Source organism: Rhinatrema bivittatum, chromosome 5 (genome assembly GCF_901001135.1).
Source record: "Rhinatrema bivittatum chromosome 5, aRhiBiv1.1, whole genome shotgun sequence".
Taxonomy (NCBI): domain Eukaryota; kingdom Metazoa; phylum Chordata; class Amphibia; order Gymnophiona; family Rhinatrematidae; genus Rhinatrema; species Rhinatrema bivittatum.
In genome coordinates, this window is record NC_042619.1 from 343,435,244 (window position 1) to 343,456,201 (window position 20,958).

The 20,958-nt window shown below is 42.5% G+C and overlaps 1 protein-coding gene across 3 annotated transcripts in view; it reads left to right on the plus strand.

Annotated features, from left to right (window-relative positions):
• FARP1 (FERM, ARH/RhoGEF and pleckstrin domain protein 1) overlaps positions 1-20,958 on the plus strand; it is a 400,646-nt gene that overhangs the window by 372,664 nt on the left and 7,024 nt on the right. For all 3 annotated transcript variants that reach the window (XM_029604480.1, XM_029604479.1, XM_029604481.1), the window contains 6 exons: positions 1,189-1,257; positions 4,074-4,163; positions 7,655-7,737; positions 8,269-8,381; positions 10,716-10,879; positions 13,398-13,505. In XM_029604480.1, coding sequence (XP_029460340.1) covers positions 1,189-1,257; positions 4,074-4,163; positions 7,655-7,737; positions 8,269-8,381; positions 10,716-10,879; positions 13,398-13,505 — 627 coding nt within the window. The remainder of the gene's footprint in view (positions 1-1,188; positions 1,258-4,073; positions 4,164-7,654; positions 7,738-8,268; positions 8,382-10,715; positions 10,880-13,397; positions 13,506-20,958) is intronic.

Genomic DNA, 20,958 nt, shown 5'->3' on the forward strand with positions numbered 1-20,958 from the left:
TTTACATTACAACGAACCAGTTACATTTGAATTCATAACATTAAAACAGATTGAAACAGAGTATTAACTTAGTAAAAGTTAATAAGTACATTGAACATTAGATAAGAATGTATGCAGTGCTTGAAGTTGACGGTTGAAGCCGTTAATGAGAAAGAAGGTTTCTGCAAGTCGGGCGAGAGTCAGAAGGATTGTTGGAATAAAAAGGGGCGAGAGGTGGATATGAAAAAGGTTTTATGCTCTGTTATCATTGGGTGAACAGTCATTGTAAGACTGTGAGAGTAGCCATTCTTTAAGTTCCTTTTTAAAGGATTTAAGATTTTCTTGTGAATTGAGGTGATGATGAATCAGTGATGATTGTCCAGTGTTTCTTGGATGAGATCATTAGCTTGGGATCCAGATGCAAATAGCTTTTGCTTTTCAGCCTTATAAAAGAAGCACCCTTGCATCTGTTATTATCTAGCGTTAGAAGTTTATAAGGCACTGTGTAAGCATTCACGATAGAAAAGCAGTTATAACGCATAAGCCTCGAACAAAACCAAATAGACCTTGTAATGGAGAAGGATGTGAGTGCTACCAGAAGGCAGTTTTAAGGACCTTTCTGTAAATCACCACAGAACTGAGACCAGTCCAGTGGCTATAGCAGTACTTCAGTGCTTTGGTTCAGCAACTCCTGAAACGGAAAATCTTTTTCACGCCTCACTTGTGAGTGTCACCTGCAGGCCCAGGAGAATGAAGCCGAACTCAAGGGTCCTGTGATACCTTTTCGTAGTCGGGGTTCCCGACTCTGATTTATAAGCGTCAAGGCTGTTGTCATATGCACAGATAATGGGAGGGGTTAATAATGGTGAGAAAAGTCTGTCGGTGACCGTCCTGGATTGTCTTTTGTCTCTTTACACTGCTTGCTGGAAGGCAGGAGAAGTGGGAACAGGACAGGATTAAGGATGGGTTTTGAGGAAAAAAACACAAAAAAAGGGTATTAAAAAAGAACGTTTTAAAAAGTGTTTAGGCATACTTTATATTAGTAGACCGTTACAATTATGTTAGTGGATTACATTTGGAGGAGAGAAACTCTAAAGCTAATACAGAACATGGCTAGTTCTGAACCCCAACGTTTACTAAAGGTTTGAACTCTGCATGGCATTGAATAAGGATGTCTAATATTCTTGTGTGTTGACTGTTTTTCTAAAGGAGTTTATTAGGCTGGGCAGCCTGAGCAAGTTATCCGGAAAAGGCTTGCAGCAGCGCATGTTCTTCCTGGTAAGTGAGAAAAAAACCTCACACTAGACGTAGTTAAGACTGATACATGAAAACGCTAGTAAGGCTGGGGCAGATTTAGGGGATGGAGGCAGAGAAAGAAACGTTTGATATTTCTGCACTAAACAGTTTAAAATAAGCAATAAATAAATATTTAGAGGATAAATTTTAGGTGACATATATGCGTGTATAGGGCTGCAAGCACATACATGCAAGCATTTTAAAACCCGTGTGTATGATTCACATACTGTTTATAAAATACACTAACCTGAACCTTAAAACATGCGTGCATATGTAGGCTTACACATGAACACAGTAGTAGATAGTATAGCGCTGGTGTTACGTTCATGGAACCTTGTCTTACAAAAATCTGTTTGCTTCAAGCAACTGTGAATAAATGATCAATATGTCAAAATTAATTTTTTGTTAATTAGTCTCTTCGACTGAGTCCTGTAAGACAAGGTTCCATGAACGTAACCAGCGCTGTACTATCTACTACTGTGATCTGTACCTACTGCTGATACCGCTCATCATCTCCACTTATTAGCTTTGGCTTCCACATGAATACATGCAGTGCATTGAAGCCACGTGTTATCAATAAGAAATGCCCTACTGTGTCAGACCAAGGTCCATCCTGTCTCTGACAGTGGCCAGTCTGGGTCACAGGTATCCATCAGATATTTCTTGTATCTCACTCCCAGGGATAAGCGTCTGCTTTCCCAAGTCTACCTGACTGATACCTTCAGAAACCCGTCCATCTTCTGTTGCTTGCCTTCACCACAACATAGCTTGATTGTGTGCTGACTGAAAAAATACCTCCTACAATTTGTTTTAAACCAGTTGGTTGCAAGTTTCATGGGGTGTCCCCTAGTCATCATCATCATCCCCTAATCCCAGTGCAGTCTCAAAGAGTAAATAACTGTTTTCGACCCCACTCATGATTTTATAAATTTCAGTAACATCTTCTCTGTCGTCTGTTTTCCAAGCTAAACAGCCCTGATCTGTTTAGCCTTTCTCCACAAGGGAGCTTTTCCATCCCCTTTAACGTTTTTATCAACCTTCTCTGTAAGTTTTCTATATCTGCTGTGTCTTTTTTGAAATGGAATGACAAGAACTGCATATTGAGCCGAAGATTTCAAGGTGGCAAATCCCAACATGGAACCCTGCATCATGTACTTGTAGTTAGGATTATTTTCCCCTGCTTGCATTACTTTGGAATTGGATATATTAAATTGCATCTGCCGTTTAGAAGCCCACTCTCCTAGTCTCACAAGGTTCTTCTGCAATTCTTTACAATCCATTGTCATTTTAGCAAATCGAAACAAATTTGTGTCATCTGCAAATTTGGTCACCTCACTCATCTCTCCAGATCATGTATGAATATGCTAAACAGCGCAGGTCTCAATACAGACCCCTGGGGCACTCCACTAATGACCCTTCTCCATTCAGAAAACCGACAAATGTAGTCCTACCCTCTATTTCCTGTCTCTTATTCAGTTACTAATCCACAGGCTTCCCATCCCATGACCAATTTTCTGAGAAACCTCTTTTGAGGGACTTAGTGTATTTGGATTTTCAGAAGACATTTGACAATCAGCCAGCTCACTTTTGTCCACATGTTATTGTTTTCAGCCTCAAACAATTCTAGTAAATTGGTACGGCAAGACTTTCATTTGCAAAACCCATGTTGACTCTCCCCATTGTTGTGTTGTCAGTAATTTTGCTTTTAAGAATAGCTTTGACCATTTTGCCCGGCACAGACATCAGGCGCACGGTCTATAGTTTGTAAAAACTGGCATTGAATCTGCTAAATTTCCTACCTATTTTAAAAATATGCACGTGTATATTTTATGTATGAAAATAAAGTCGGACTTATTTGCGTTAAGTTGGCCGATTTTAAAACATGCATTCATAAATGAAATTAATCAATTTACCAATCCTTTTCCTGGTCATCAAGACCTTTCTGGTTCTTCAGCCTGAACTCCCCAAAGTTCACTCAGACCTCCCCCCTGGTCAGTAGAGAACATTACACCAGATAATTAGCAGATGTAAAAATACACAAATAAATTGGCAAATGTACTCACATTAGTGTTTTTAAAATAGCAGCGCATAGGGCAAATTTTAAAAGTCCTACGCGTGGTGAATCCAGGACTTTAAGAGGCCCGCGGCCACGCGCATGTCTCCCACTACAGACATTAGAAAGGAGCAGGGCATGGGCGGGCCAGGACAGCGCCATTAAGCGTGCGCCAGAATCCAACGGACTGCGTAGCTTGCTACGGACTGCAGGTATTAAAATAAAGATATCTAGGGTAGTCTGCAGGGCTTTAGGGGTCAGGGCTAGTAGGGTAAAAGGGAGGTAGGTTAGGTAGGGAGGGAACTGGGAAATAGGGCTTAATGCGCCGCCGCACGCATCTACTGAAACCCCCACTCACGTGCGTGAGACAGCATTTGCGCATCTCTGCACGCACTGATATAAAATCGTGCACACGGGAAGCGGATTTTATAGCATGTGCGTGTTTGCACGCCTCTTAAAATCTACCTTTATGTGCGTAACTGCTGGGACTGCCTCTAGAGCGCCCCCTTTGTTATGTGCATATATGTGTGCGTGCAAAAGTGACCATGTGCATGTATTTTTTACTTATATAAAATACGGAATGCACAAATAGAGGCTACTTACACGCACATATGCATAACGATATGAAAACTCATCCCATTATGTTTACCTAGTGTTCTCAGTATAGTAAGCTGTGGAAATCTGATTTATACTCTTATTTTAGCAAATCTCTACTTCCGTGTTACTTGTCCCCTCTTCATTTCAGTTCAATGATGTCTTGCTCTACACAAGCAGAGGGCTGACGGTATCAAATCAATTTAAGGTCCATGGCCAGCTGCCGCTCTACGGCATGACGGTGAGTATGTTCTTCCAAGGCGCAGGCCCTGCTCACGTTTATCGGGTGTGAGCCTTTTGGGCATCATATCCAGTGGAATTTCCTTCTATTGTCTCCAGGCAATTTACATTTTAACCCAGAAGTGCGCTTTGTCGTTTTGCCAGTCCTCAGTTGTGAAATGCGCTACCTCTGAGTCTTGGACAAATGGATATACTATCATTCAGAAAGAATGTAAAGGCTTTACTATTTACTGACGCCTTTTCTTTATGCCGCTAATGCTCTTGTTTTATTATTTTCTGTTTCAAATTCCGGTTGGGGTTTATTTTATTGATTGTTGTGTAATATATGTTTTACGTTTTGGAATATTTTTATGTCTAATTTTGTTATCTGCTTTGTAAGAATTTTATTGTAAATTGGTGGAATAGAAATAGTTTAAATACATTTTTTGTGTTAAATTTAAGTGAGCCAGATATCAGAATTTTTTTGTTCTGCCATCGTCTGATGGCGATTTGCTTTTTATTTGAGGTCATGCTTGGTTTCTGTAGGAATCACTAGGGAGCAGGTGGGAATTTTTGATTCCCTAAATATTTCACAGATTATTTTTTATGTTGCACTTATAGTGTGATAAATGTTTTAAAGTAAAGTGAACTGAGTACAATTTAAGGACTCATTGCTATCACTTAGGTTTCACCTCGTTCTCCTTCATAAGCTACCACATTAGTGGCTGTAACTGGGAGGGTGAACATTGGAAGATCCTTTTATAATTGAAATAATTATCCAGAATACGTCATTTTTCCTCCACCAGTCAGCATAGGCCTGGTAGTTACATACATTCTGCCTGTGGACTGAACACGTTGGTTGTGTGATTACGGTCAGAAGTGGAGCTCCATACATTCTGCCTGTGGACTGAACACGTTGGTTGTGTGATTACGGTCAGAAGTGGAGCTCCATACATTCTGCCTGTGGACTGAACACGTTGGTTGTGTGATTACGGTCAGAAGTGGAGCTCCATACATTCTGCCTGTGGACTGAACATGTTGGTTGTGTGATTACGGTCAGAAGTGGAGCTCCATACATTCTGCCTGTGGACTGAACATGTTGGTTGTGTGATTACGGTCAGAAGTGGAGCTCCATACATTCTGCCTGTGGACTGAACACGTTGGTTGTGTGATTACGGTCAGAAGTGGAGCTCCATACATTCTGCCTGTGGACTGAACATGTTGGTTGTGTGATTACGGTCAGAAGTGGAGCTCAGCATTCAGATCTACATTTAGCACTGCTTTGGGTGTCAGATCCTACCATGCTTGGCTTATTAGCTAACATGCTTTGCTTTCTAATTTATATTTCATGAGGTTTCATAGACAATATGATGAGAAGAAATAAGCAAGAACCAACATTGTTTGGTTGCCTTTTCTTGTCCTCTCTTCAATTTCCTTACTTTTACTGTCTAGCTCACCATTGTAAAACTTCTTTAGGCTATTTTAAGAGCTAGAGATTTGAACAGTGTAGGACTGCTATCTTCTCTTTATCCTTTATTTGTCTTTGTTTATATACCGCCTATGCCAATGCCCCATAATGTAAGGGGTGTTTCCAAAATGGCATCCTGTTGTGCAACATTAAATCAGTCTTTTATGCTCCATCAACTGAGTGGCCTACTGCACCGTAATTTTAAAGAGAGCTTGGTAGGACGTTTTGTGCTTCTGTAGCTCTTCTTTTAGCCAAATGAGACCTCTCCATCATTGTCCAGTCTGCTCCGCGGAAGTTGCTGCGACATACAACATTTTTATTAATGTAGGTGCACCTTGAGCTTGAAAAGTTTGGGAAACACTGGTTTACACAATTCTTGTTTCTGTCGCTTGTTTCTTTCAGTATCACTGACTGCCAAGAATATTTGCCTCAACAAAATGTTTGACCCTTGTAATTAATCTGCCTTTTTAATGCTTCTGCTTCATAGTTGTTATTAATTGGAACATCAGACGAGAGCATCACTAGTGGATATCCATGGAAACGTTTTTTCTATCAAAAAGATATAATCCCACTGGATGTACTTATTGTATAACCTCATTATAACATCACATAGCTCTATTGATAAACTGGTTATAGAAATTAAGGGTTTTTTAAAAAAAGAATATATGATCTAATAATAGTTTTCTTTACCTTCTGCCTGGAACACATAACTAGATGCTGGTAGAGTCCTCAGCACTGGGATTACTGTACTGTGACTTCACTACCATTAAGCATTCACTGCAAGGGGAGATGCATTGTATCAAAAAAAACCTGGTGTTAGATCAAAACTGCCCATTTCCCTGCCTACTAGAATGCAGCAGACTATCCTCGGCCCCTGATGTTATCTTTTGCTTCTTCACTAGTATGGATCCTCCAAGCTTGTCCCGTGACTTCTTGAATTCTGATACCATCAATTCTGATCAGTTATTACCTCAAATACCAGGATATTATTCTTTACATGTTCAGGTGGTCGTGGAAGCCATGAAAGTTCACCAGGTTTCTTAAACCCTTGACCACATTCAGATCTCTTTGGTACAAACACAAAAGTACATTAAAGGGCCGTTGCCTTTTTTTTTTTTACCCGTTTTCAGACCCAGCCCCCCTGAAACGGTAAAATGCTACTTTCAATTGCCTCTGTCAAACCCTGCCCCATCCCTTTGGCGAGCTATAATTGTAATGTAACTTCCTAACATCTGCCCAGCTGATTCTGTCTTCTTAAACCCTGCGTAACTTTGATGTTTCATCGCTTATCTAAGGAAGGGGAGCATAATTCAAAAGCTAGACGCAGATTTATTGTTAGCTCAATAAAAAGGTATCGCCCCACAGCTCATTTATTGACCTTTATTTCTATGAAAACCCTTTACAAAGCTCAGCCCCCAACTTTCATTCAAATTTAGTTCGGAGGTAAAGATTGCTAGAGTAAGCACAGGCGTTCGTTGGATAGGTAGTAAATAAACTGTTATGTAATAAACAGCATCTAAGCTGAAGATGTTGGCATTGGAAAGAATCAGCTGGAACTTTGCATTCTCTCGTAGTTCTGCTTTTAGACGCAGGGATATTCTGAGACTGCAGCATTTCCAGTTGTACCCGTGGTCTGTGCATTCTTAATGCAAAAATGCACCGCGTATCACTGTGACAAATAAACTTCTTGCCAAGTACACAATACCTTTTTTTAAGATTTCTTGACAATAAGGACCTAGAAATATTGAAATGCAATAAAAAAGTATGCATTCAGATATATTGGAAAGTGTTTCCTATCATGGTGGGCCCCCTTTACAAATAAGCTATTTCCCAGAACTACATTCATTTCAAATTCAAGGTTTAAAAGTAAGCAATAGTGATCACTGAAGCATTTTGGAAAACAAAGATTTATAGCATTTTATTAAATTCATCATCTACTGTGGTACTATTTTCTCCTTAGCTATTTTATTTAGTTGTCACACTCGTGCTAATATGGGCAGTTCATTCCTAAATAACGATAATTCTGATTTTCCTTGCTCTTTTAGATAGAAGAAAGTGAAGAGGAATGGGGGGTTCCTCATTGTTTTACGGTGCAAGGTCAACGTCAATCCATCATTGTCGCTGCCAGGTAATTCTGCTGCTCCTGCTGATATTGCTACAGCTAGTTTCCTACTTACGATCTGACTTAACCTTTTCAGTGTATTCAGTCCCTTGGAACTTGCCATAACTACAAGTGCAAAGGTATTTTACTCCAGCTTTCTTATGCTTTCCATGGAGAGCGTACAAGCAGAGCTGATAGACCGCAAGAAACATTGACATGAACAGTTTTGCAAAGATGTGTGGAGAGTAAGTGTTTGGGTACTTGCCAGGTTCTTATGGCCTGGATTGGCCACTGTTGGAAACAGGATGCTGGGCTTGATGGACCTTTGGTCTGACCCAGTTATGGCAAATCTTATGTTCTTATGCTCTGTAAATTAAAAACAAAACCATAATAGTTTTTTAGCCATACTGATGTTAGTATAATAACGTTGTTTCTTTCAGTTTAAATTGAATATTTGGAGATGAAAGGATGAGGTGATTCAGATATTTAGATCGAGATAGATATAGAGAAGCTGCAGTATGAGCTCAAGCTAATTTCACTTTGGGTTTCTCTTTCTAGCTCCCATGTTGAGATGGAAAAGTGGATGGAAGACTTACAGATGGCAATCGATCTGGCAGAGAAGAGCAATGGTCCTGACCCTGAACTGCTGGCCAGTAGCCCTCCCGACAACAGTAAGTAAAAGATAAAGACCAACTTCAGTCTAGTGCTGGCTTTAAGTGGAATGTAAACCCCTAGAAATCACCTTCTTTAGATGTTTCTGCAGAGTCTGGAGCTACTATTCGGGATGTAGAATATCAAAGAGATTTACCCAAGCAATTTCATGTTTATCTGCATAAAATCACGGGCTGATTATTGCTCCTCCCCCCTCTCGTTGTGCGCATTCACAGCTTGCATACTTTTATCTGCCCAAAAACTGGACATTACATGTAGAGATCGTATAATCAAATTGCCGCATGTAATTTCTGGCGCGTACCTTGCACTTGCTTCAATGCCAGCCAGATTTTGAAAGTGAATCTCGATGGAGAGAGTTTCAGTGTAAAAAAACAAAACAAAAACCCTGCAGTTCCCATGGCCACTTTCGTTATTACTCTGTCCACATTTAAATGGTGCGTAAACTCTTACTGTTTAGTCATTTAGATGTAAATTTTACAGCTGTGCATGTTGGAGTGAAGTCTCCGCAAACCTATTACACAGAGATTGCACCCCAGATTTTCTAATTTGCACATTAAGTGCCGTGGTATGCGCTGCTCTATTGAGGGCCTAGCCCTGTGCAAGTGAATTTGGGAGCAAACTTAAAGCCTGAACTCTGCCCCAGCTCCGAGCACCTCTTGTCAGTTTGTGTGTAAAAGTATTGCAGATAGGTTTACGGGAACTGAGCCCCGGGCTGTTTTAGTTACATCCGTTTCCACCCACAAAATTAGATTTTATGCACAGAAAGGACTTTGAAAATTGAGCTTTAAATGGCCAATAGTTGCTGGCAGGAACCAGGTTGCTGACTTTCGGGTTTATTTTCGTGACGTACTCCAAGGCTCCCAAGATTGGCACGAGCTGGGCCGCTATTGGTCAGCACGGGGAGCACACAAGCACATCGGGAGGTGGAAGGAAAGGGGGTGTACAGGCATGGGGCGGGGGGGAGAAGGGCCAGCAAGAGCCTGTCTGAGGGAGCTCTTCCGGGTCTATGTTGCTTATATTGACCGTTTAAATTTCACAAGTTTTAATGGTTAAATGATATTTACATCCTGAGCTACTGTGCATTTTATGTTAATTTAAATTGTTGACTTCTTGACTGATAGTTCTTTACCTGTATAGCCTGACGTTCAACTTGGATGTGTGGCAAACTTGCATACTAATATAGTTTAACATCACTCAATATGCACAAAAAGCCAGATTTTGAAAGTCTTTCTCATTCTGTTTAAAAAATAATGCTAAATTTATCATAACCATAAAAACTAACAAACGAGATTAATCTATGAAATATCAATTTTGTCTGGAATGCAAACAGTATATCTGTTCCTTTTATATTTTCTTGGGAATGTGCCTTGTCTTATTCCTGATTTTATATATACTGAATCCCTGCTCAACATCAACAGGATTTGTTACATTATCTCGCTAAAATTAATAAATGAAATTAATGTTATGAATTGAATCATTTTAAATAGAATGAATAAATAAATAAAGAACATCTGTAGGAAGAAAAGGTTGGTATAAAAAATACAACACTGGAGAGAGGGAGAAATCAGAAGCAGCGGTGAACATGAAAGAAAAAATCCGCTTTTCACAGGAGAAAGCTTTGCGCTGCAGTCCCATAGGAGGGGGGGTGTGCGCCAGGCCGGGGCTAACCCAGCCAGCATCGGCAAGGGTCCATCTCAGAGGAGCTTGTCCTTCCAGCCTCTGAGTCCCCAAGGGAGGCCAAGGACGGCAGAGACTGCTGAAGGGACAAAAACAAATCCACTGCGTAAAAACACTTTTGTACATAGGAATGAAAAAAAGGCAAGAACAAGGTGCTTTACAAACCTTTCTGCTCTGGATGAATCAGCATCAGGGACAAGTTCTGGCCACTAAATGTCAGCAGCAACGCAAGTCGTGCGTCCCGAGTCAGTGAGGCCTCTCTGTTTGAATTTCCTTCCTTTCCCACTAGTGGGAATGATTGGATGAGAGAGAGAGAGGATCGGCCTGCACCGCAGGGGTAGGGGGAGCAGCCGTTTTCATCTCGATGCAGGCAGATAATTTCATTGAACTCTCTGCTGGGGCACCGCGCAGCCTCTCCCATGAAATCGCACAAGAATGGGACCTGTGATTATATAGAAAGGGTTAACTTGGTTCCTTGTCAAAGCCTAATAACTTTACCTTAACCGATTCTGAATAAACACAAAATAAAGGGTTTTAAGCACTAGCTCCTTTAATTTTCCAGTCACTAAATTCCACTCTCGATGCGTTCTCCCAGTGTAATGTGTTGTTTAGAGCAGAGCTAAAAAAGAGCTGCTTTTCCCCCCTGCATTTCACAGAGTCTCCTGATGAAACCATGGTGGACCAGGAATCGGAGGATGATCTGAATGCGTCGCGCAACTCGCTGGAACGGCAGTCCCCTCACCGCGGCAACACTACGGTGCACGTCTGCTGGCACAGAAACACCAGCGTGTCGATGGTCGACTTCAGCATTGCTGTGGAGGTATCCACCTGGGAGGCACTCGGTGGACACAGACCTGTTACCTGAATGGGCAGAGAACATCTCTTCTAATGCCACCTTCTATCCCTCAGCGTTGCTTTCTCTGAAAGTTAAGCTGATAAACACCACAGCCAAGCCCTATAAACAATGGCACTTTTACTTTCTATCTGCTTTTCTCCTAATCGCACTTCACAATCTCAGAGCTCTTACATTTCATTGAGAAACAGAACCTCTTGCATGGCGGAGAAAAAAATGTAGAGACATTTTTTGTTAAGCAGTGCTAAAGGCTATGGTCTTTGCTGCATTCAGGTGCAGTCATGTGTCTCACCTCTTATCTGTAGTGTTCATGCACTTATTTAACTTCAGGCCGTCTTGCTGTGGCATCACTCTTCCTCTGCCGCATGTTTTTGTTTTTCTTCAGAAGCTAAATCAATTTAAAAAATACAGGCCAGACTACATATACAGTATATATATATATATATTTATATATATATATACAGTATATATATATATATAGGTGATGCACAAAATGCAAAGGGAATCTGATGCTATTTGATCAAATACATTTTGGAAACTGCTGAACAAGCCTGTTCAGGCCAAAACGGATCCTTTATGGGCTGTGATACTTTTACTGCACCGACATAAGATGACGCACATGACGTTTTGAGGCCACACCAGGCCCCTTTTTCAGCTTGAAAGCGGAAGTTCGTTCAGTTTAATTTAGGAGCTGAGAGATTTTTGACTGGAATGTAAAGCGAGGCCCTCTCAAAGTGTTCCAGCAGGGTATTTGAGTTGTAGAGCAATTAATTACTTAGAAATGTAGAGTCTTTACTAATTTCTACATCCCTACTAGGACACATTAAATGTATCTATAGAGATCACTATAGTCTTTGAATGCAATTGGCTTTGATGCTAAAAAGCAAACTAAATGTATTAAAGAGGAAATTTGGTGCGTAAATTGGTTTAGCTTCCTTCTGAAAAGCTTCCTCTTTGAAAGCCGTTGGTGTATTGCCTTCAGAATGGGGTCACCACTGGTGTGTCTTCTTCTGCTCATTGATCGTAGTGTCTGAAAGGCTGAGCCAAACCAAACCTGACTCAAGGCTGCTCACTCTTTTCCTTTGGCCCTTCCTCAAGGCAATTAGACGGACCTGGATGGCACTTTCTTCTATATGCATGGCCTTTCACTTCCATAGCTAGACTGATTACTCTCACAGCTCCGTCACGCTTTGTGTGTAGCTCTTACACTCGCATCACAATTCAGTCTTGCATCTTTTCCTGTCTTCCTTGTGGCAGAAGATGCTGCGTCGTCGGTGGCTGTGCTCATCTTCATGCTGGACTAATTGATTACTTGTCAGCGACCTGTCGCCATTTCACATCCCTGCTGGTACCAAACGTAGAGCCTGTCCTTTAATGATACCTCCCAAGAGTAATGAAGTTAAAAAATAAAAAAAGGTGCAAAGATACGGAGCTCACTTGCTTGTGACTTAAGTCATGAAAGCTTTATCCATCAAGCAGAGCATTGCCAGAAAGGTTTTCCAAATTAAAATCTGTGCAGCAAAGAGATAATCCGTCTTACGTTTTAGCATTGTTTTGCTGAATTCTGGTTTAGTTCTTCCAGTACCACTGTATGTATACGTTTTTACAAAGTAAGTGTGTTTGTCATACTTTCAGCATTATTCAATGCAGTTTGCTGTGAAGGAAACGAAAAAAGACAATAACAAAATACTTTACCAAGATAGAATATAGAAATCACGCATTGTTTTGTATAGCGAGCATGTTTTTAAACTTTTGGCAGCAGTCAATATAGTTTTCTTTGGGGTTTTTTTCCTGCTAACAAGTAGGAAATGTAAAGCCGTGTCTTTATAGCAGAAAATGGTGAGTTTATTGCACCGTGTGGACTTTTGTGGTGGTGTGCAAACTTGAAGGGAAGGGATAAGTATATTTAAAGGGTAATCTAATCCCACTTAAATGGTGCTGTAGACCAGCCTTTTGTTTTGCCTCTCTGGTAGGGTAATTTTTAAGTAGATATCGGTACACTAGATGGCAGTACATCATCGGTTAGGCATCGTAGTGCATGCACAGCAGTAGAGGTACCACACTGTGCTGTATGCACTGTTAATGAAAGTCCGCGGTAGGAAAATATTCACATACTTGGCTTGAGCTGAGAGACTTACTTTGACCAGTGCGGAACAAAATCAGATTGAACAACTGAATCTGCTAAGCAGTGTAAACTGACAGAAAGGTTTCTGCTTGTACTAGGTAACAGCAGAGGATTGTTTTCTATAAAGCTCACTCATGGGCAGGCCTCGACCTTACAGCAAAGTGAGGAAGGGTCGCTGAAAGTTTAGCAATGGTCAAGGAGAAGCACAGGCCCGAAGCTAAAACTTCCCAAATTCTATTTTGATGAAGCTTTGCTTCTGTCGGCCATCTTGTCGCTCTGGTTTTTTTTTTGTGGTTCGTATCGAGTGATGTTTTAGGATTTGTTCTTCTTTTAATCTGTGCTCCTTTTTCTTTTTTCCAGAATCAGTTATCTGGAAACCTGCTAAGGAAGTTCAAGAACAGCAATGGGTGGCAGAAGCTGTGGGTGGTGTTCACAAACTTCTGTCTCTTTTTCTACAAATCACACCAGGTAAGGGGGTGGGGAAGGGAAGGTAATATTGACAGAGCCAGAATTTGACTTCTTATCTTGAAGGGGTGCAAGGGACAGGGAGGTTGGAATCAAGCACAACTGAAACCCCCTCTTCAGGTGCCTCCTGGAATGTGGGGACCCACAACAGCCCCCAGGGCCACCGTTTCTCTCTGATTCCCCCCCCCCCCCACCTCTCTGACACACCCAGAGCTCTGCAGTGGGGCCTCTGGAGAGCTGGGGGTCTTCTGGTGGAGAGGAGGAGGATGGGAACGCTGGAACAATTTCTCACAACCCACGCTCGCTGGTTCAGATGTACTCGCTCCTTCTAGTCTCAGCCGGCACGTCCTTCACTCAAGTGGCCAGCTGGAGACTTGAAATGGTATTTAAATAAAACCATATTGTACGAAAAGATCAGAATTGAATATGCTAAAAAATATCTTTTTCCAGTAAAAAAAACAAACCCAAAAAAACCCCCACCTCTGAGTGCCTTAGTCCACTATCTCCCATACTCTGAGTCACCCTCTCTTCCTGGTGTTAGGAAAAGTATGAACGAGTCCTTTTAGTGGATAAAAGATTCTTCCCAAAAAAAATAGAAAAACTCCTCAAATTCAATTCTCTCTTTTGAGCAACTGCAGTTGGCATTCAGGCTGGACACAGCAGCATCCCATCCTATTCCCATCAGGCAGGGGTGATTTCCCTCCTGAGCTGGGAGCAGGTCAAGGAAAAACCCAACTCTTCCTAAAAAGTAAAACAAATCTCTCTCTCTCCTGTTCTTCATCCTCAAGGAAAATGTCCCTCTAGGTCCATGAGGGCACTCACAAGAGCAAAGTCCTTATCACCCAATGCTGCAGACCTGGGGCCTACAAGGGTCCACTGAGAAAAAAGCCACCATGCGCCTCCTTCCAAAAGCCAAAACTACAACCTTACTCTGCCCATATAAACCGAGCTTGACCAATCCCAGCAGCCTGCATGAAGGAAAGATCTTAGGGTAGGTCTGAGAAAAGCCAGAGTCCTCCCTAGAGCAGCTGGGGAGACATAAGTGGTATCGTTACCCAGTGAGAGCGGCTCGGCAGCGCCAGAAGGTCACACAGAATGTGAGCGGGTCCAGTGCCAGTCCCTCGGCAATCGGGCCAAGCAGGTACTGCGTTAGAACCAGCTCCAGAGGCAAGGGGCGGGATTTCCTGTCCCCTGCTCTCTGAACCCTGGCAGCATAGGTCTCCCCTCTTTCAAAGCCTTCTGGACTCGCCCCAAAACATAATCAGCTTGCGCTTTCTGGGGTTACCAGCAGTCCGAGGTCACAAGAGAGCTGCACATAGACGGATTAGATCAGGGCGCACGGCCAGGCTGCAGCGGCACTAGTCACTTTATCCTTACCAAACTCTGCGTACAATGTTCCTCCTTCCTCTCCAACCGTTGCTCCATGCCCTTCCCCGAGTACCTCTGTATCCCCCTCCTCACACAACTTTCTCTCACCGCCCGGGACAGCTCCAGGCCAGGGTTCCCCCCGCATTCCCCAAGTCAAGGCCTCCCTGCTGCTGAGCCCTCCAGTCCGTTCCCTTTCTCCAGGACCCTGGATGCGCTGCCAGCGTTGGGCCTTTCCCCTGGAGGAGATCCCCCTTCCACTCCCCTCATGAATCTCCTGCCAATCCTTTTTACGCTTCCCGTGCACTCCCCCCTAAAGGGTCTACCTCCAGTCGCTCCCTGAAGGAGACCCTTCACATTATAACCCAATGAGCACGCCACCCACGTTTTACTTAGCGCTGTTTCACCGCGCCTGATGCCACTGTGATCACCCATCAGTAATCTCCCACAACACATTTACAAAGCCCCAGCCACAGTCAAAGGAGCTCCCCTATCCAGAATCCTTTCCAGGACTCCTCTGTGACAAAAACGGCTCTATTTTGGGAGACCCATCACAGAACATTTCCCCTGACCCCCTCTTCTCTCCCTCCCCCCCCTACATTGTGCAGCTTCACCCTCTCTCCCTCAGTCCCTCCAGTTGAGCACCCCCCCCCCTCTCTCTCTCCACCCTCTACCCAGCTCGAGGAGCCCGTGGTGGGGATGGTGCACGGTACTGTCATAGTGGTACGGTGTTAAAGATGCAGTGGGTATAGTGTTGCCAGCTTACGTCTTCCCTATCTGCTGGACCCTTCCTTTTACAGTCCAAGGCCAGAGGGGAATGTGGTATCCCTGAATTACTTTCGTTGGGCACATTCCTTCAGCATAGAAGAATAGCGCATGGCACTTAAGGGGCTGAAGAGAAACTCGTAGAGCACTACCTGCACTGTGGAGACCGTGAAGCAACAGACGCAAACGGGTCCTGGCCAGGGCTACAAATTCTGCAGATGAGCCTGTGAAAAGCCAGCACAGAATTCCCTTATGCGATAAGTCAGCCAACTCTGTGGTAGCAGGAGGCACCTAGAATGCACCTGAATGTGTAAGGCAGCCCAGGGAAGACTGGAGACAGTAAGATTGCTTTATGCACATGGGCCAAGCTGCTGAAGAGTGGAGAAGAACCACCAAGTGCTTCTACAGCAGCAGAAATGTCCCAGCAGTAAACTGCTCATCATTAGCCGAGTCCAGGCACTTATAAGAATGAAGTGACTCTGACCAATAAAATGTATGCAAGCTGTAACGACCCCACTGGCGATTCAGTAAGCGCCATGCTACGCTTACCCGCTCTGAGCCAGTAGTGCGCTGCCCATGGAAATGACAAAAAAACCCCAGATCATCACAGTCTGTGTGTGCCAGAATACTAGGCCAGCTCATAATGTGGCAAACCTGTGGATTTTGAGCCTGCAGGCCACACAAGAAAACTAAAGTGCACGGTGGCAATATCTGAAGCTGCAGTGAGACATCTAGAATTACTGTGTGGCTTTGGTGATGCCTCTAAAGCTTTCCAATCTGAAGTAAATGAACCTGGTGAGACCCTCATCAGCGAATGTGCCTGTGGGAAATGTGGAGCATTATTAAATGTGTATTAGCAAGCATAGAAGGGACAGCGGGATTGAGGTATCTGGGAAAGACCTGTGAGATGGTAACGCCCCCTAATACTTCTGGAATAGGACATGACCAAACCTGAATCGGCTCGCAGGGATGAATATTGGAAGCACTAGGCATTACTCAATGCTGCCCACGCTGCCACACATGCTGTTACACCACTGGAAGGCCTTGCCCCACCGCAGGGCAAAACCCAAAGGAAGCGGCTGACGTGCCCCATAATGATACCGGGTTGCTCTGCCCACTGGGCCTATAGCACCCATGCTCACACTAAATTGTGTGAGTCACAAGAATAGCTCTGCCAAATTGCATGCCATTGAGTCCAGAGACCTTTATTTATTTATTTATTTTAATTTTTTATATACCGGCATTCGCGATGGGAGTCGCATCATGTCGGTTTACAATTAACAGGGTGTGACAAGAGGAGAAAAACTTAGAACATTAACATGTGATCTAAGAAGAAATAGCAGTTACAATAAAACAGGGACATAAAGTAACTTGGAAAGTAAGGAAAGCGATAGAAAATTAACAATGTGATAAAAAGAGTAACAAGGTAATATACCGTATATAATAAATTTATATAATATAATAAAATATAATATATAATATATAACATACCGTATGTATAATATACCGTATATAATATACCGTATATAATAAAAGCAACATAAAAAACCTGCTCATTTAATGAGAAATTATTGCAGTAAGAAATTATTAATGAGAAATTATTATTAATTATTAATTATTAATGAGAAATTATTGCAGTAAGAAGTCTCTTAACTGTCATATAGTGCAAGCTTCCAAGAGCTGCATGCTCTCGTAAATAATTTATAGCCATATCAGCAAATGTAGGGGGATTACATGTCCATGACAGTCATTTTCCAGGGATCCACTAAAACCTAGACTTACATGCACTAGAGACCAGATCAGGGATGCATACAAATCACACTTGGGTTCACCTGCTGGAATAAGAATAAAATGATGACGACAGTGCTGCGCAAGCTATGTCATCATCTACTTGCAACTTTGAAGAACTATCACGCCTGAGGCAATGGCTCATGGAAGAAAAAAATGGCTGTCCCAGAACACATCTGCAAGTATATCTTATGTATACTGATCTTGAAAAGAGGCAGAATGCTAGCTAGAGCGAGCTTTTATAAGGCAGCCCACCTGCAGTGGAGAACAGAGCAGGAATGCGGATTCCCGAAGAACAGCATCCGCCCGCAGGAGTAAGTGAATAAAGGTAACCTCCCAAGTTATGTTACCACCAAAGCGAAGGTGTCTGTGACCCGCCACTCCTTAAGTGAACCCTCGCCCGTGGTAGAATGAGCGAACTCAAGAACATGCTCCGTGACATGAAAAAGGACAGACTGCCTGAGCTGCAATCCTCAGCCGGGGCTTTTCTGCCTTCAAATGCAAGAATTCCTGCACAGCTCAACAGGGTGCAAGGACGGCAGCACCAGGAGTGTTATCCGTCACTTCGAAATAGCTAAGGTAACCGACCAGCTCGCTGCAGAAGTGCAAGGTGTACCCGATGTCTCAATGCGATAACTTACCAACCCAAGTATGCCAGTGCATATCCCACACGTAGGACCTTTGAATGCATGCGCTCTGAAGACGAAGCGACCAGCGCTCTGTTGTGACAAAGGCTAGCTTAACCAAGGTACATTAGCTCAGCTGGGGAGTCATAGTGCTGCATGTGGCTGGTTCAGTTAGTTACTTTGGATGTGGCTTATGGGTGCCAGAGCACAAAGCTCGATGTGAGTCACATCCCGGACTCACTGCACATTGTCCCTGTCTGCCTGGATGTCAGGACTGAAAGAGAGAGCACCATGCAAGGTAGGAGTGAGGCTCTCAACGTTGGAAGAAATTAAGTGCATGAACATGGCCCATAGTTGTAGTGTACGGTACCTGAACCTCGCAATCTCTAACGCATACTGCCGGTGGGCCCAAATAACATGTAGCTTCCCACCTTTTTATACCACTGCCCTGGCAGAGCAAGTTAGCAACTGTTGAAAGAGCAAACTGTCTGCTTCACAAATCATGAAAGCCAAGTAGAAATGTCGTGTTAGCAATGAACTAAATATAAGATAATATGGACCCAATAAAATGGGAAATCAGTACTGGATTCCTATGATAGGAAAGAAGAGCATTTTACATGTGGCTTGAAGAGGTGCCAGCTATCCATAAAATTGTCTTGTTGAATGAAATTGCACAGACCTATGGTGAACGATATAAGAATATCCCTGGACTCACTTGTTCAAAATGCCTCCAATCTCAGCTGAATGTGATTCAAACAGAGCTGGAAGGCAGAAAGTTTTAGCCAGCTCACTGCCCCTTAAGAACATAAGAACTTGCCATACTGGGTCAGACCAAGGGTCCATCAAGCCCAGCATCCTGTTTCCAACAGAGGCCAAAACCAGGCCACAAGAACCTGGCAATTACCCAAGAATGATTGCTGCCCTAGGTACATAGCAGGGCTGCTATCTTCCCTTATTTATTTATTTAAAATGTATATTCTGCAATTACATGAGTGCTCATAGCGGATTACATTCATTATAAATTAACATTATGACAAAAAAATACAAAAGTCAAATGTCAAAAATGCACAAAAAATAAATTCAACTTTTGGCCCTGACTTTAGATTTGAAAGCAGACACAAAACGTTTTCAAGTGTTTTTTGAAAGATTTCAAGGTAGGGGCAATCCATAATTGCTCAGGGATGATATTCTTTAGTCGGGGGCCAGCAACTGACATTGCCCTATTTCTCGAGATATCTAATCTTGCCAATTTTGGAGTCAGTACTTCAAGAAGATTTTTGGTAACGCATCACAGTTGTCTTGATGGTTTATACATTCAAGGGGTCAACTGCTTAGCAGGGGCTGTAGATAAACACACAAAACAGTGGCTATTATGCCAACCAGGGGCTTGCCTTATTTTTATTTGTAATTATTATTTTAATATAAATAAAGCCTCTTGCGCACAGGTTTGCCTGAACTTGCCTGCAGTGACTATGCATTTTCTTTGTAGATAATACATGAGTAAAATCTGTGCCTGCTGTAAAATGCTGTCCGTTTTACTCACCGTGGCACTGTCTCGCATCCTTCAAATTTGTCGAGTAGTGCCCACCTATAATCCAACTTCTGACTAGAATAACATTAATATCCTTACAGTAAAATGAGCATTGTGATATGATAAGATCCAACAGTAGCACAGCAAACATTGTGATGACTTGAAAAGACTAAGATGCAAATCAATTACATAAACAACTGGAATGGTGTATTCCTATTAGGCTGCAGTTATATAATCAAAAAAAAAAAATAAACCCAAGGCTAAGCCTCTTGGGTTATGCCCCTTATCCAAGATGCCACCTCTATCCAGGCACACGCCCGCCACCAGGATGGCTGCGTTTAACACCCATTCATGCCCAGAATTGGCTGCCAGTCAAGTCTTCAGCTTACCACCATTGCATAATGAGCGAATCCTGCTCTTTGATGAACCAGGGCATCGTTGCAGCGCAGAAAACTAGTCCATAATGAAGGATTGTATTGGAGGCTACCCATAGGGGTGAGGCTTCGCCAGCCCTGTGTCACCAGCAGGAATTCATTGCAGCATCACACTATGGAGCATTTGTGAGTGGAATTGCAGGGGTCATGGTCACCCCCTGAGGATTTGAGAAGATGCTTAGTGAGTGATGTTGGTAATTTAATTGTGGTCTACAACTACCTATGCTGCAGACATATTCATCCAAAAAAAGAAGTTATCTTGAGATAACGGTGTGGCAGGGTTGTCTATTTCCAAATACATTAAGAACACTGGGAGGGAGAGTTGAAGGGGGAGGTCATTAAAGTAGCTGAGAAGAAGCAATTGCACATGAGGTGGTTGTGAATGCAGAGCTGAAGAGATTATTCCATGGGAAGAGTTTGAGGAGGGAGAAAGCCTTTTAACATGAGAGATTTCAGAGGAGAGTAGGAGACCAAGAATGAAGAATATTGAGGAGCAATAACTTGTAGAGGTGCCAGGAAAAGTTTTTTTCCTTCTTGTCGGGGAAAAATAAACACTTGTTGTACTTATTTCTCGAAAATGGGTTTTGTTCATATTTTGATTCCCTATCATGTTGGGCCTCCGTTTGGCTGTTTCGCCTGAGGTGGTTGCTTATGGTATAAATGTACAGTATCAGTTTTCAAGTTTCCCAGGAATTAGAGAGTTTAATTATTATATTTTATTTTAAACTGGAGATCAATGTTAAAATGTTTTTTTTTCTTCGAGATTTTTAAAGGCGATATTATGTGATTAGTGGAAACGTTTGCATTAAAACTGAGATAGCTGTTTGTAGGAAAAGTAAAGAAAATATGCGGAAATGTCAGGTTTCGGGCAGCCGAGTTAGCTATTTTTCTTTATCTGTTCAAATGTGTGTTAAACACATATTTGCCCTGAAAAAATCAGAAAATGT